The sequence below is a fragment of the Electrona antarctica genome, assembly GCF_951216825.1.
Source record: "Electrona antarctica genome assembly, chromosome: 11".
NCBI classification, from domain to species: Eukaryota; Metazoa; Chordata; class Actinopteri; order Myctophiformes; family Myctophidae; genus Electrona; species Electrona antarctica.
Window position 1 is genome coordinate 9,499,415 of NC_136792.1, and position 16,773 is coordinate 9,516,187.

The 16,773-nt window shown below is 41.5% G+C and overlaps 2 protein-coding genes across 6 annotated transcripts in view; one reads left to right on the forward strand and one right to left on the reverse strand.

Annotated features, from left to right (window-relative positions):
- Positions 1–153: 153 nt before the first annotated feature.
- Positions 154–2,551, reverse strand: lyrm9 (LYR motif containing 9). Of its 4 annotated transcripts, none has more exons than XM_079514488.1 (5): positions 2,304–2,551; positions 2,119–2,177; positions 1,169–1,319; positions 800–892; positions 154–719 (listed from the first exon to the last, which is right to left on the reverse strand). In XM_079514488.1, the coding sequence occupies exons 3-5, from the start codon at positions 1,286–1,288 to the stop codon at positions 702–704; spliced, it is 231 nt and encodes a 76-aa protein (XP_079370614.1). In that variant the 5' UTR covers positions 1,289–1,319; positions 2,119–2,177; positions 2,304–2,551; the 3' UTR covers positions 154–701. The 4 variants fall into 4 exon arrangements, with proteins under 4 accessions (XP_079370614.1, XP_079370615.1, XP_079370612.1 ...); XM_079514489.1 differs by having other exon boundaries at positions 2,300–2,551; XM_079514486.1 differs by having other exon boundaries at positions 1,169–1,322; positions 2,304–2,547.
- An 849-nt stretch (positions 2,552–3,400) lies between these two features.
- The window catches only part of efhd1 (EF-hand domain family, member D1), a 129,073-nt gene continuing 115,700 nt past the window's right edge, over positions 3,401–16,773 (forward strand). The window contains exons 1-4 of one of the 2 annotated variants that reach the window (XR_013791138.1): positions 3,401–3,963; positions 8,837–8,984; positions 10,179–10,313; positions 11,669–13,580. Coding sequence is in view for 1 of the 2 variants with exons in the window: in XM_079514562.1 (XP_079370688.1) it covers positions 3,572–3,963; positions 8,837–8,984; positions 10,179–10,313; positions 11,669–11,803 (810 nt within the window). In the remaining variant the exon portion in view is untranslated. Of the gene's footprint in view, positions 3,964–8,836; positions 8,985–10,178; positions 10,314–11,668; positions 14,217–16,773 lie in introns of those variants that run through there. The other variant, XM_079514562.1, reaches the window with a different exon arrangement.

The window sequence follows — 16,773 nt, forward strand, 5'->3', positions numbered from 1 at the left end:
TTACACACCCCATGAAACCTTGAATTCATGGATTTGAGGGTTTTAATAATTTGTAGCATGAAGGAAAAATCTAGCATGTTTAGCTGCAACAGAAAGTAGGATACATAAATTAGAAACAATATTTAACACAAACAAACATTAAAACTCATTGCATCTTGTAATGTATTTGTTTTAATGACCGTAGTATTTACTTACATATTGCTACAGAACTGTGGCTCTCAGACTCCATAAAATATACTTAATATTCATAAATATGTGGACTGTTTGATGCATGCTGCTTCCATTTGAAGTTAAAAAAATTAATGGCTATATGCACACCGGTACACACATTTATATTCTATGAGCAGATTTGATAAATGGTGGGTGCCAAGTAGTTTAGGCAGGCTGAGCAGACACTAAACATTGTTTTAAATATGTAATTTACTTAAAATACCGGTCCCTAAACTCAACACACATGCAGTTTATACTCAAAGTAGTCATTTTACATTCTTTGTCAATATTTATGTGATGATTATTTCCATAAGTCTGTAACCTAAACACAATGGCATACAACTCCCTCAATATGCATTGAATACTGAAGTGTGGCCATTAAGTTCTTCAGGTAGATTAGATGACATGTACAGCCACAGCTACAGTCAGACCAACCACTGGAAAGAGCAGAACATCAAGGTGCAGCTGAATAATAGCAGTAAAGGCGTGCCTCACTTCTTCTTCACATACTGTAAAATAAAAATGACAAAGTCATAACTTGCTCTGTGTGCATTAATAATGTTGAAAAGTATTTGACCTATAAACTCACTTTACTAAGGATCCAGTCGGCATCTCCAATAGCTCGTTGAATTATCATTTGTATTCTCTCTGGGTCATTTTCATCCGAATGACTGTTGTATCCCTACAGTGAAAAAAAGACCAGATTCAGACATTTGTGCACATTACTGTTGCTTCAACTGTCCAAGATTAGAGCTATCAATATATTAATTCTACGAAATTGGTTTTGCTTTAAGCTGTGGTTATTTTCACAATTTTACCTACAAGCTCGTAGCGCGGCACTCGGTGCCGAGCTATGAGCTTGTAGATCTGCTATTTTTCAATAGCTAAAGTATAACATAATGCTTAGAACACCAAAAGGGGTTCCCGCCCAAAATGGGATAAGGGAAGATGACCTCACCTGTCTTATTGAGTGTTGATAATGTTTTTGCATTGCTGGCGTTGGCAACAGTCTGCAGCACCTGAGCAGGTACCGGTAGAGATGGACAGGTGTCTGTATTAATTCAGCTCCAGCTGGCATATCGCAGTGTGCAGTATCTCCAATCAACAGACTTCTGTGGAAAGGGAAATTTGTTTAATAGGATAACTAGTTACTACCCAGCAAGCCAAATGACATGATGACGTCCTCCGGTGACTTTCAGGACTAGGCCAGATCACAGCCCATATGGGGATGATCTTTACGTCATTTCCAGGACGTCTTCACCAGTTTAAATAATATAGCTTTATATATATATTGGGCCAGACATCCGTCTTAGTGGGCAGAATTGATGTTGGTTGAAATCAGGTGATATTCTTCTGGGCCAGATCTGACTAGTCTTGGTTTGAATTAATTTGGCCCAAATTAAGACGTCACTAATTCGTCCAGGTCCTGACCGTGCTTGCTGGGTATATAGTAATTGACCCAAAACTGGTTATATGTATTAATAGGGCACTCACATTTTATGGTCATATTCATAAGCTGATTGAAAATACTGTAGTTTACTAAGCGCTTTTTAAGACACTAAATCTGTTTTTGACTGTCATGTTCTAGGGTTAACATGGCAAAAGAAAAGAATACATGGCATTTAAGAATATACATTTAATGACAGTTTCCTAATTTCAGCAAAATATGAATGTCATTATTAATAATAGTAATACTACTTTTCAAGCATCTTAAAAGCTTTTAAGGCTTTTGTAATTTTATCAGCTGAGCTACCATTGAAGAAGACCTTGGAAGCTTGTCCAAATTACCTGGCTGTATTCATGTCCTTTGAGGTGAAACTAAGCACATTTACATCTGGCAGATCTGAAAACAGGCTTCGGGTTTAAATATGTAAATAAATACCTATTTTCTAAGGAGACCAGGCTTACCGTAGTTAATTCATTCACACATGCAGGCTCTTCAGGTTATTCTTGTTGCATCAATAATACTGTCCAAACCAAAAACAGAAGACAAAGATTAGACCACGTCTCAATCTAGAATGCATTCCTTTTGCCCAAACAAACACATTCATTTAAACTAATGGTTAGACAGATTATTAATTATACTTACTCACATGAAAATAAGACACGAATGTCCTCTAGCTGTCTCGGCTCGCAAAACGGGGGACAAAACGTAACGGTTTCCCCACCAGCTAGGCAGGTATTTATATAATTAGCTATCTAATCAACGCCAACAGAATCTGTTGTGAAACTGACTGGATATAAATCCATGAATGATAGAAACAAATATATAATAAATATGGAGTGTGTCCTCTTCTTCCTTCCTTGTTTATTTGTGTTTGGAAACCAGTGCATTGCCGCCCCCAGCTGGACTGGAATGGAATGGAGCGAAGAATGACGCAGACACTTTTCATTGCCTTGAATTATGGTTTTGAATTTGTTTTTGTTTGTTTAATGGGATGCAAGTAAAAATGCATACATGTGCCAAAAGTGTTGCTGCTACCCGTTCCTCTTTTAAAAGCCTGTTTTCATGGCATTTTATTTTGATTTATAGGCCTATATAATTGAAATAAAAGACGCTAAATGTTTATATTCTGCCGTATCAATAAAGATTGTATATTTTAATAATGATGTGCCCCAAAGCCTCTGGCCACAAAAGGGAAATCTTGCGAGCCTGTTTTTCAATGTCAATCTCTCAGTGTCTCTCTCTCTCTCTCACTCTCTCTCTCTCTCTCTCTCTCTCTCTCTCTCTCTCTCTCTCTCTCTCTGTGAGTCACCCATATTAGTGGTGTGGGGTGTCTTCTATCTATCTATCTATATTTCTATCTATCTATCTATCTATCTATCTATCTATCTATCTATCTATCTATCTATCTATCTACAATACAATACAATACAATACAATACAATACAATACAATACAATACAATACAATACAAGGCATTGAACCACTACGATGAAATGTGTTCTATGAGCAGGGCCTGGCTGGAAACAAGTTCTTGAGCTTAGCCCAGATACCCTGGGTAAATATAGATTTAATTTCATTTCATTTCATACAATACAATACAATACAATAAACAAATAGCATAATCCGACTACTATTAGTACTACTATTTACCCAAACGTATCTATTCTCCACGCTAATGTTGGTTAAATAAAAGTAGAGCTGGCCCTGATGGAGGCTGAGCCCCCCCCCCCCCCTCTGGAAAATGTTTGGTACCGAGCGCACACGCACGCACACTGATACACACAGCTGATGATGATCTGACAGCTGAGCGCACTCAGCGCAGCTAGAGGACAGTCAGCAGCAGCAGCAGCAGCAGCACGACTCCTGCACAACCAACCAACCCACACTGTCCTTTAAATCCAGTTAGTGTCAAACATGGCATCCGAGGAGCTTGCCAGAAAACTACAGCGCAGGTTGGCCGCCGCAGAGCCAGCAGCAGCAGCGACTCCGGCGTCGTCGTCGGATCAGATGACAGGAGAAGCGACACCACCGGTGAAACCGACCGATCCAGAACCACCACGGGACGGACACAACACCGACCATGAAGAGACAGCACCACCACGGCGACACAGCAGCAGCAACAACAAGAACGACGATGGCGATCATGCGTCTTCGTCTTCTTCTGAACTCAGCGCCGTGCTCAGCCGGAGGCAGGACATCAATGATGGCACTGCGTCTCCCAGGCGCTCCAAGGTGTTCAACCCCTACACGGAATTCAAAGAGTTCTCCCGAAAACAGATCAAGGACATGGAGAAGATGTTTAAGCGGTATGTTATGTATGTTTGACTTTGACGGTTTGACCTGATAGGAAATGTATAACGTTTATTGTGGGCTTTTTTTCTCCCCTCTTGTTGTCCCACATAGGCCTGTATGCATAATGTGTATTATTATTATTATTATTATTATTATTATTATTATTATTATTATTATTACCATTATTTGACTTATGGAGTGGCTCATAGGACATGACATACAGGTTACATGGTTGAATGAATACTGGTCCAAGGAAAGGATATGGAATCCTATAATGTACTGTAGCCTATATAGGCTCCTTGCTATAGGCTGTAGGCTCCTATCCACATGTTCCATGTGGGACTGGAAGCCCCTGATCAGATTAACCTAGTACTAGTGTGTGTTTAACCAATTGAAACCAGTAAAACACCTAAATAGCTTGTAAATTGACTGATAAGTTCTTGATTAATTGATTCACTATGTGACTTATTATCCTCTGCTGGCCACTGGTATAAACAAGCGGGTCCTTGGCTTTTAGATATGTCTTGCACATACTTATCGTCATGTGTGCAGCCTAAGTAGCTTGCTGTATCGGGGAAGAGAAAGTGCTTAACAGCCTCCCCTTAGTTAATCCTCTGACAGACAGGTAAATCCTTTACTGCTGCAACGTGCCTTCTCACCCTGCAACATCAGTCTGTTGTAGGCTACTACCCACCAGCCCCTGCTGCAACCTCAGCTGGTTGTTGACATCCCCACCAGGCCAAAATAATGTTTCTCTCTGTCTCTCTGACCCCCCCTCCCCCACCCCCTCCCTCTCCCTCCCCCCCCCTCTCTCTCTCCTGGGCATTGGGACTGTTCAGGGCAGGCATTGTGATGGTGTCCTTTTCAATCAGAGCATAAGGGCCACTCTTGTCTGTTGCCGTTTCCTCCAGTGGCACCCCCTACTCTTTCTGACAATAGCATCATTGTGTGTGTGTGTGTGTGCGTGCGTGCGTGCGTGCGTGCGTGCGTGCGTGCGTGCGTGCGTGCGTGCGTGCGCGCGTGCGTGTGCGTGTGTGTGTGTGTGCGCACACACGCGCGCCTACATGCATGCATGCGTCCCTCCAGGGTACCTCGGATGAGGGAAGGTTATGTAATTACATACCGGTATACAGTAGGCTATATAATGCATTTTCTTGGAGCATTAGAGGCTCACTTTGTCTTCCCTTTCAGAAACCTCTTAGACTATACTGTATTGTTCAGGTAAATCTACTTGGCAAAAGGTAGTCGTGCGTAGAGGTGATGAAGTGCAAGTCACTCACTGCAATACCAGCACCGGTCTACATTATGCAGTGACGGTGCAGGTTTGTCGTGCTCTGGGCATGAACTGTACATTTGGAATGACTTTTGATATCCTGTTCAGTTTCGCATACATGCGGTCCCACATAAAAGAGATATAGGAAGTGGGACAACGTTTGATATGCAGGAAGAGGGATAGACACTTGAAGATAGTGTTGGGGAAAGAGAAGAAAGAGTACTTTCATCGTTCCACTCTAGAATAAACAGCTGTCATATTGGTTTACAGTTTAAATTGTTTTGCCTCCTGATTTACTGCCAGCCTTTGTGATTGTCCATGCCTGTATGCATCATGCATGTATGATGGAGGTTTCCCAAATAGGACATTTTGTCTGTCTTTCTGTTTGTCTCTCTCTCCTCCATCTCTCAGGCCATTGGTTAAAGTATGATGTGTGCTCTGTCTCTAACAATAGTCGTTGTGACAGTTAATAAGCGTATGTCCTCCATGATGCCCGCAAATGCGTCATGTGCTGCTGGTTCATGCAATCCTTTCCCTTACAGTATTGTCTTGAGGTGTATTCACTTTAATACGGTATCACTACTGTTGCAGTATGTACAGTATGCTGACTCTATAAACACAGGTAACGACTGTGGTTTGCTACACAAAAGATTATTTGCGCAGGCCATACTTTGTAAACGCTTCCTTATTTGACTTTATTACCATCCATGCCCAATCTTTAGTGAGCAACACAAATACAGAGGTCAGGTGCATTGTTAAAAAATAGCTGTTGGCAACAAAAGTTTGACTGGTCAATGCCTCCAGTCTTCAATTATGCTGCAGGTTACTTGACCCCTTGGCTTGACATAAACTCCTGCAGGTTTGGGCTGTTGAACAAAGTTCATCCATCTGGTATTGTTAGCAGTACATAACTGAAACTGGGCTTGTCCTTCTAGTGTGCCACGGGATAAGCTGGGTCAGTAGTATATCTGGTAAGAGTGGGTACTTTGGAATGTGTAAAGCTGAGATAAATATGGTAAGTGGGAGAGTCTTTTCTACAGAGCATGCACTGAATTCCAACAACAGCTATTCTGTAACCTCAAAAGTTGTCTCACTGATCTGAGTTGCATCGGATGACGAGAGCTGAAGTTATAGTTACAATTGTACTGTATAATTAATTACAATTGTGAGTATAGGCCTGAAAGCACATGATATACTGTAATGTATGCTTTCAGTTTGAAGTCTTAGACAAAGTGATTATGAAAACATCTATTTTAATGGATTTGTTACCTTCACCTCAAATCTCACCATCTCATCTCTTTGCTTAATCCCGTGACTGTCCCACTCACCCACTTCCTTCATCCCCATGCAAGTTCTGGTGCAGCATCTAGAAAATGCTTGGTCTAAACTTGAAGGCATATTTCACATTTAAATAAAATATTTTTTCTGTATGGCCATGTTGATGTGTTGTGATTCATGCGAACTGGAATGTGTGTGGGAGTTTAATGCCTTGTCCTCTCCTATGCAACCGTCACCACCTACAGGTGTTTGTTCAATAAGACTCACTAAAAATGTCGGTCAGAATTACCACTTGAAAGAAGAAACCCCAGACTTTGACAAACGGATGTCTCACTCCCTCTGCTTGCATTACTTTAGATTTCAGGCTAACATGCATACCAACAACTACAAACAATGAACCAAAGTCAAATATTGCCTTAAATATAGATGTGGTTTGAGTGTGTGTATATACTCAAGCGGGCAGTCAAAACAAGCCTGGACTCTGCTCAACTCACTGGGCTTTTCTTTTAAAGGCGTTTTTCTTAAGGCGTTTTTCTTGGCGTTGCCTTGATTTGTCCCTCTATCTTGGGTGAAAAACATCCACCACAATGTTAAGACTCAGAAAGAATAAAACCAGCTGCACTCACTGGCTCTGTCCTCTGACACTGAGATGTTCTTTGCAGAAATTATTTACAGTAAAAGCATGCATGACATTGGGAGTGACAGGCAACCAGGAGTAGAGTGAGGGTAATGGGGAGAAAAGGCAGTAGAGAAAGTGAGTCCCAAAAATATATCCTATCATGCCAAAGAGCTCCAGCATCTATAATTAACACTGGAGGAAGCTGCCGAGACAATGAGCTTCAGCCTGGACGGTTGCAATGAAAGTGGCACCACTCCCTCCCAAAGAAAAGGGTGGTTTGGTATAAAAGCAATAAAGCATTTGTTGTTTATCAAGAAGGGAACATCAATGCCAAAATGTTCCTGTTTACTAGACGATTGTCAGCCTCGATATTAAAGGCTTACGTGCATGGTTTTCAACGATGGACTCGGATAAGACAAGGATATTCTTAGTTTCTGAAAACATTTCATTTATTTGATTTTAATACCATCTACGATTTTATTATTATTTAGTTTATTTTAGAACTTTTTTATATTTTATTTTTTTAAACGGATCTTGGTTGATTTGCTTTTAATGAGCTTGGGAAACATCCAAAGGCTTTGTCTACATCTATGGTCACAACCCATGTCAGTTGTTGCGTATAGCAGCAGTTGTCTCACTGTGTGTTCAAACAGCAGTTGTCCAATACAAGAAAGACTTTCACTGCTATTAATGTTGACAACATTCCTCCCAGTGTCCTTTGGGAGTTTTGATGCCTGGTAGATATTTGTGTTCCGTTTGTTTGTTGGCAATGTGATGCTATCATGTAGCCTGATTGTTTCATAGTTTATAGTTCTTATTCATTAGGGTTTTATTTTATTTTTTTAAGGCCAAAAGGCCTCCAAACGTGGCCTTTTGGAAGAGGAATGAAACAATAGCCTAGTTCCTGTTCTGACCAGATTTACTGCCTGGAGTCTGGACCATTAAGGCATGGCATGTCTGATAACCTTATATACACGGGCGCGCGCGCACGTGTGTGGACGCATGCATGCGCGTGTGTGTGTGGGCGCGTGCATGCGTGCGAGTTCACATATATGTGCATGTACTTTGTCAGTCAAACCTAGATTGGCTTTCCACTTCAACAGCTGTGTGAACACGTCTATAAATACTGACTCTATCAGAGGGGGCTTCACTGAGCATTTGCCTCACAAGTGACAGCAGATGGACAGGTCCCACCATCCGTCATGGTTACGCATGCAAACACAATGAGATCATAGGTTTTCATCCTAGGCATGGCTGTGTTTGACATTTATGAGAGAAAATGTGATTTGACGTTGCCACTCGAACCGTCCTGGAAGTGTTGTTCCTTTCTGTCTATCAGTTTGACATCTGTTGTCAAAGAAATGTACTTAGATAAAATATGCTATGTACAAGGCAAGCATCATAAACCGTAACCATGCACTGTTGTTACCTTTTGATCAATTAGACATACATAAAAATAGCTTGGGTCTATAGGTTATATCAGAGAACTTTCTTCAAGTAATGGGATCTACCAGGCCAATGGTTTTTCATCAGTCCAATATTCTTCAACCAATGGTCTGAGTTGCAGACAATGACCAGCATCGGAGGAATATTATGTTAATTGTGGGCGCTAACAATGGCTGCTGAGTTAATTAAGAATTCAGGTCTCCCATTGTACTGGTTTGTACTGTACACTGAGTTTTTGATGTAATACGCAGTTCCTGTTTTGCTGTGGCAGATTTGACTCTGGTAAAGACGGCTTCATTGACCTGATGGAACTGAAGCTGATGATGGAGAAGCTTGGAGCACCACAGACCCACCTGGGCCTGAAGATCATGATCAAAGAGGTGGACGAGGACTTTGATGGCAAGCTCAGCTACAGAGAGGTGTGTGTGTGTGTGTGTGTGTGTGTGTGTGTGTGTGTGTGTGTGTGTGTGTGTGTGTGTGTGTGTGTGTGTGTGTGTGTGTGTGTGTGTGTGTGTGTGTGTGTGTGTGTGTGTGTGTGTGTGTGTGTGTGTGTGTGTGTGTGTGTGTGTGTGCGCCTGCGTACTTTAGACTGTGTATGCAGTATGTGTTTGCCCGAGGGAATGCGAATGTTAGGAAAATATTAGGCAGGAAGCAGCTGATATTAACAGGTGGCCCTGGCAACTGTTGGAGCCCATCTGTCTGTCTGTCTGTCTGTCCAGTCGTCCCCAGTCCCCTACTCACACTACACTTCTCACACAGAGACCTTTCTCTCTTGAGTGGAAATCCACTTCAACTTAACTTATTTATCTATTATAAACTCTTTTAAATATATGTATTTTTAACTTATATCCCAATTTAATCGTTGTCAATTCCATACATGTACTGTATAGTCCCTACTACAACCTGTAGTAGTACAACTGGCTTCCCACCCTTGAACATGTTTATTGAAACACCTGGCAAAGCACTATTATGTGAATAGCAAAGTTGAACATGACATTGTACTGTATCAGAGCATCAGCTTAATGCTACTAAAATTTAAATGTATAGTGTATCTCTCTCTCTCCTCTCTCTCTCTCTCTCTCTCCTCTCTCTCATTTGACTGTTTTGGCAGAGGGAATATCCCATTACCTGTCCCTCTGGGCTAAATGAGAAACCCTATCAGTTCACACAAAACCAGCAAGGTCACAAAGAAAGCCATTCTTTAGAGAGGACAGAGCTACAAAATTGCTACAACAACAACTTGCAAACAACCGTTATAATCTCATGTGTGGTCTTAACTGAAGTACATTTAAAGCATTTCGCTATGGTGGTTTTACAGATGCAATATGAAGAATGTCTTTCTCATTTAACTTGTGAGAGTCTTTGGAACACACACACACACACACACACACACACACACACACACACACACACACACACACACACACACAATTTATGATTCATGTCCTCTGGGCTTTTGTGCCGTGCGTGAGTGGCAACAATCAGTGAATCACTGATTGTTTTTACTTCTCTGCAGCATCCAACATTCTTGCCATAATGTTGAAGTGATACAAATGTATTCTATGGATTTTATCATTGTTATCTCACTCCCTCTACTCATCATCCCCCTGTAGTTCCTGCTCATTTTCCGAAAGGCTGCTGCTGGAGAGTTACAGGAGGAGAGTGGTCTCATGGCCCTGGCCAGACTGTCAGAGATAGATGTCTCTACGGAGGGAGTGATGGGGGCCAAAGACTTCTTTGAAGCCAAGGTGCAGTCAACGGAGGGGATGGACGTGTGATGATGATGAATGTTATTACCCATTCTTGACATTATTCCGGTAGATTGTCTCAGCCCTAGCGGTCGCTTTCTAAGGCGTATATATATATATATATAATGTGTCAGAAAAAAAACGTACATTTCAGAAAATGGAAAAGAAGAACCTGTGTTCTCAATGTCATTATTTACTTACAAAAGCTTATGTTGATGATTTTCATTGGTTAAATATTTATAAAACCCACACAGCCATAACCACTTTCACGTTTAAAATGTAAAAAAAAAATCACACCTGTGTGAACTGAGTTGTGCAACTCCGTGTGGGGGTCCCTGGGAGGGGGGGTCACCGGAACTTCCAGACCCACAGGAACGTGCCCAGTGTGCCTGCCCGGTTCCGGCGAGCCGCCCCGCATCCGAAACAGTTGAGAAATGACAGAGTTACCGTGTGGGGGTCCCCAGGGGGTCCCTCTACTGCACTGTACTGTACTGTCACACCCGAAATCATGTAATGGCTGCTAAAACCTCAGCTTCCCATCATGTGCCACTTTGTCACCCGTTGGTACTCTAGACATGCATACATACGTACATACAGTACGTACGTACATACATACAGCCAGTTTGAATTGGTACTAGTGTCCCAGATCGAGTTGCGCCTCATCACTGTATAATTCATCCTGTTTTAGATCTGACCTGCATATCTGTGGCCTCGTTCCCTTATTTCTCTCTTGCCTGCGAGGAGGAGAACAGAATTATCGGGGACGTCACAGGACATCGATTGAGGCGTTGGACGAGGCCCACACTGGGAATTCTGTCACAGATGTGCTCAGTGTTTTTGTTGAGGCATTTCTGTTTTGTTGTTAGACAGTGGATGGAGACAGGAAAGGAGTAAGGAGTGAGGCGATTATGTGACACAGACTGACTCAAGCACACAAACGTCACAATTATGTAGTTAGTGGTTGAGCCACGACGAAGGACCTTTAGTGCAGTGCATCCCAACCTTTTTGCCTTGGACCCCCCTTTGCAACAAGCCACAAGCTGCAATGTTTCAGCGAAACCAAGATGAGACGATTGGATAAAAGTAGATTTAAATAAATTACATTTTTGCAATATGATTTTGTGTGTATTAAATATAATTTTTGACAACCTAAAAGCAACCTTCCAGGGAACCAGCTTTATTGCCCCAAACCAAACAGGGAAGACAGTTGGTTAGTCTCGGCGACAGCATTTAGGGGACTAGTTAACCATCCTAGATTTCGGTTTGCCCGAGAAGACCAAAGTGAACATTTTTATTGTCATTAAATCGCACGACACGTTTCAATTTGATTGTCAATCCCTCTGTGTGTTTTCCAGGTGCAAGCTCTCTCTCTGGGCAGTAAGTTTGAGGCTGAAATCCGTGAGGAGAAAGAGGAGCGCCAGCGCCAGGAGGAGGACAGGAAGCAAAGACGCGCTGCCTTCAAAGAGCTGCAGTCCACGTTCTGTTCATGAGGTGTCTTTCAGTTACATGTCGACATCAGCGTGCGCATACTGTACGTGAACCATTCTGACCATGCACATTTCACCTGGAAGGAGACTTTAGAGCGAGGCTCATCGTTTGCCTCCGGTGCAACCAACCAATTTCATAGCTTATTTATTTTTTCCCATTTCATGACAACTTTTTTTCTGATTTATTGTTTGGTCTTTGAAAGGTCTGGTTTTTGACCGCCCACCACAGTAGTGTGTGTGTCGTCATGTCAACACTTGTACACTTGTTGAGTTTCCTTGTTGGTCTTGAACGTTGTGAACACGTGAATCGTATCGTGACATTGCACAGACATGGGACCATGTGTTGAGTAATCCTTATGTGAGTTCACAAAATCTATTTCCCATTCGATATCAGTGGAGAAAGAACATCTTAAATGACAATACAGAATATTGATTCCATTATTTAATTTTTAATTTTTACATAAAATAATCTGGTTTAAGATTTAAAAAAAAAAGATGTTAAAAGGGTAGGGACGAGTGGTGTGGTAGCAATATACCTGACATCTTTTAGATAATTGGGTGATCAATGAAACAATAAGTGGGTTTACTGCTTTGGGTCAGCACAGTAAACGATAACAATGCAGTGTAATCCTATCCTTCCAGAAGCACCCGAGCAGACTAGCACCCTCTTTGTAACAACATCCACTATCCTCGTAATTACCTCACCTTCTCATTCACTAATTTTTGTTTTCCGAAGTATAATATATGAATATTTGTCTCATAGCATCTCGCCACAAAGTGTGGCTGCCTACTTTTAGCAAATCTACAGTGTAAGAATATTTTAATTCCCAAGATTCTCATCACTTTTAGCATCACAAGTTTTTACTTTTATCTTTTATGGTGGGATCACTTCAGGTGATATTGTCCTAGCCTGGCTAATAAGCCAGACCGAATCAGCCGTTGGCAAAAAGAAAATGGCCTGCCGGCGGATTACGGTCTGGAGAGGCTCAATTGTACGCCCATTTCCTACACCAGAGAACTGGTGTGGCCAATCGGGACACGGTATGCAATATGGGCGGGCTTTGGTATAGTGACGTTCAATGCTTGAGACCTTTGACTGACAGTAGCTCTGACCAATTGCGTCAAAGAGAAAATGTTTGAACCCGCCCCCCAGGAAACAAGATCCATACACAGCATCTCCAGACTCAAATACCACACGACAGTGTGATTTGAGTCTGGCTTATTAGCCAGGCTAATATTGTCCAGTGTCAATAGTGACAGGAAAGGTGGTGAAAACTTTATCCAATGAAGCACAAAATGCTTGCTAACAAACTCAATAAGCACATGAAATATCAGTTTAATGGAATTTGACTTTAGAACACTGGTATGTACCGTATGTTTATTTTCTAGTCGCAATCTCAGTGATTGTACTGGAATGGCCAATTTTACAAATGGGTTTGTGGAGCAACTTTAATTTCTTTTCAGCTGTTCATGAACAATGTTAGGACCATGAAAAGACAATGATTTCTTTGTTTATACCTTTAAAAAGGTGTTTGCTTATGTAACTACACTAAATTAATATGACCGTGTGCGTGCCACCTACAATGCTTTAGAAATACAGTGCAAATTAAGCCTTATGTTTTTAACCAGTTAAGATCATGCATGTGGTCTAGTTGAGGAATAAAACCTTTTAAATTAAACTTTTAAAAGGAAGATTTATACTTCATCGTGTGACTGTCACCTGCCGAAAATAGATGATCCTCAAGCTGACGATGCCCTGCGTATGCAACGCTTTGTGTGCGTGTAGATCTATTTTTGGCACGTGACAGTCATACGATGAAGAATAAATTGGGTATAACTCAGATTGATTAAAGGAGCATTCAGTGATTTGGGTGATTTGGAAAACCACCCAGTCCGCCCCGGTAACAAAATGTGCACATGCACACGCTCTACAGTGGGGGGGAAGTGCAACAGGCCAACAGCATGTGCACCAAGGCCCGCCCCCACTCGATCATGATTGGAGGAAGGCCCCTCTCATCCTGATTGGATGAAGGCTTTGCCACGCCACCAAAACTGAAACTAGGGTTTTTTGACCCCAGGGGCTCACTGGGGACAGGGAGGAACTCCTTATATGGTCAGCACACTCTACAGTAGGGAGGATTATCCAGAAAAAAAGAAAAAATAAGTGATATTTGAATTAAGTCAAATCACTGAATATACCTTTAACTTATGTTTAGTTGACTTACAGATCTAAAGTCAACATTGAATTAAATCTAAAAGGCTTCTGTATGTATACACTCTGCAATAGCCAGGTTTTAGTTGGCTGTCTTGTAACAAATCTGCTGTATGTAGCCTATTTTTTTAAATGTCTGTTGTGAAAATTAAATGAAATTAATGTCATGTATTTTTCCATAAATAAAAATAGTAATCACATGTATTTTAATGTGTGTCTTGTCACTCTATAGCAGACTCTATCCAGCACAATTGGCCAGTATTAGTAGTAGCAATGATTGTTTTGATTTGCATCGAGTCGTTTGGGTGATGTTTCATTCTAGTGTCTTGTTGTGCTGCTTATGCGTGACACATGCAACAGAAGCTGTTCAGAAGAACAGAAGCTGGTTCTCTATCCTTCTATCCTATCGGATAGAGAACCAGCTCTTATCGCTCGATCTGTCGCTTGATATGTTCAACAAGCAGCACTATATCCTACCTGGTAGTTAAATGCATTCACCTGTCTGTCTGCAGAGTGCAGACTAATCAGGGTCTAGTTACTTGGGCAAGCAGAGTGTGCAAGTACTGTAATCGGCTGGGTATGTCGGTGTTGTCCGTCGGCCAATCAGGGACCACCATTCTTGATGACACTAAGGAGCTACATACTACATACCAATCACAGCGTGTCGACTGTACAACCCGTGTAGGCTTTGTGTGTGTGTCGCGGTAATGGTGGTCCCTTATTGGCTGTTGATGGTGACGTAACTAAGGTACGTTTGGTGATCGGCTGTGTGTGTGTGTGTCGGGGTAATGGTGGTCCCTTATTGGCTGTTGATGGTGACGTAACTAAGGTACGTTTCAAGGTTGGTATGAGGTACGTTTCAAGGTTTCCTATAAGGATTTAGAACGGCAGTTGTAATAGACATTAGTTAGTAGCAGTACTTGCGCGCTCTGCTTGCACACAAGTAGGCCATGCGCAAGTTGGCACCTCGATTGACCATTTGCAGACCGCGGCCATGTTTCCATCAGAGTTTGGAAGCACTCGTTTTCAGTAAAGCAATGTCCTGCTGCCTCTTGCATTGTGCTAATTCAAAACGGGTGATACACAGGGAAGTTGAGTGATATCTAACGAGCACTTCCAAACTCCAGCACTTAGAAAAAGAATCACCTGCAAGGACACAAAGTAGCTCATAACATGTGGATTTTTTTATGAAACAAACACTTCTGAGGATAGAAAGCTAATAATTCAAGCTTTCCGTACAGCTGCAATGTCGGTGAGTTTGACGTTGTTTAATACAATCAGATAGGACTTTTCTGTTTGGACGAATGGGCTGCCATTGGAAGTTGCACCTATAGGTAGCACCTTGCCATTAACCTATATGGTAAGATGGTCGTGGTCTGCATATGGAGAATAGAGTGCATTTCTAGTTTGAACTGTGGATACACTACTAGAAGGCTACAGAGCAAACCTATGCTCAGTTTATTCAGGTAGTTAAGGGTATGTGCATTGGGGCTGGGGCTCAGGCCAGGTTTAAAAACATTCCCCAGACAGCTGGAAATACCAGCCTCTGGGTATCTGGCTGACCACAGTATGGAATTCATAAATCATATCTCATAACTAAAACAGGAGCATTGATCTTTCATGATACAACAGGGTGTCCAAGTGGTTCAGTGAGGCAGGGAGCTGACCACATAATCACGTCCTTGGTCTGAAAATGCTATGCTATGCTATCCAATGTTACATACAGTAAATTATTTGAAATTATGAAACAATCTATGCACAACATCATCCACATCCACAACAACACAAGTAGATACTTTTCTTTCCTTTTCTTATAAACATGTTCGTCTCATTGTCCAAAGCTCTCTTAGTAACAATGCATAAGAAATACAAATAAAAACTACACTGGAAAATTGTCAGCGGTAAAGTAAAGTTAGAGATATTTCACTTGATATTCATTTTATCAGACTTAAAACTAAATATGCAATAACACAGAGCTGCAGCGTCCACCAAACAGTTCCTCCCATGAACACATGGAGGCAGCATTGTAAAATCCAAGATATTTACAATGCTCCTCCTGTATCCCAGAGTAGAGCTACAACAAGTGGGACAGTCCCTCATTTCCAAGACTTTTCAGGTGTCCCACAAATTGAGACCCTGTCCCACATTGTGACTGGCATCAGTGTTCAAATGCCCAAATAGTTCCTAATAGTCCCCTAATAGTTGGCCTTCTGTTGTAAAGCTCTCTCATTGTCTCTTCCTGCAAGATGTGTTTTTAAGCCTGTTAAAATAGCATAAAAATAAAGCATGATTTTAAAACAAAATGTGAGACACCAGAATAGTTTATAAATGATAGCCAATAGGCCTATGGTCGAATATGACATCAAGGCATTTAATAGCAACTCAAGTAGTAAATTGCTAACCCGGTACTCCAGTATCGATTGTGTGGGATGGGGGACGAGGTCCCCCCGTCCCCCAATCCCACTTGTCCCACACAAGCGATACATGAATACTTCTGTGCCTCAAATGGATTTGGTTTGGATCTGGTCACCCTAACAACAAGACATTATGGAGTGAGACTTAAATGGATGATGCAATTACAATAACTGTTACTCTCATTGATCAGCTTGTTTAGAAAATATTTATTTTATGTAATGTACACTGTACAAGGCACTGAAGCATGTATGATACAGTTAGGTCTCATCCCACAATTGTAATGCAATCTTACGTTGCTTTAACATTAACTTTCCTTTTTGAGATGTGTATATAACAGTGATTTCTC

Coding starts and splice junctions, on each gene's coding strand:
- lyrm9 (XM_079514488.1), bottom strand. CDS start 1,288: ATGCCAGCTGGAGCTGAATTAATACAGACACCTGTCCATCTCTACCGG. Junction 893..1,168: donor ATCAACACTCAATAAGACAG/GTGAGGTCATCT, acceptor TTTTCACTGTAG/GGATACAACAGTCATTCGGA.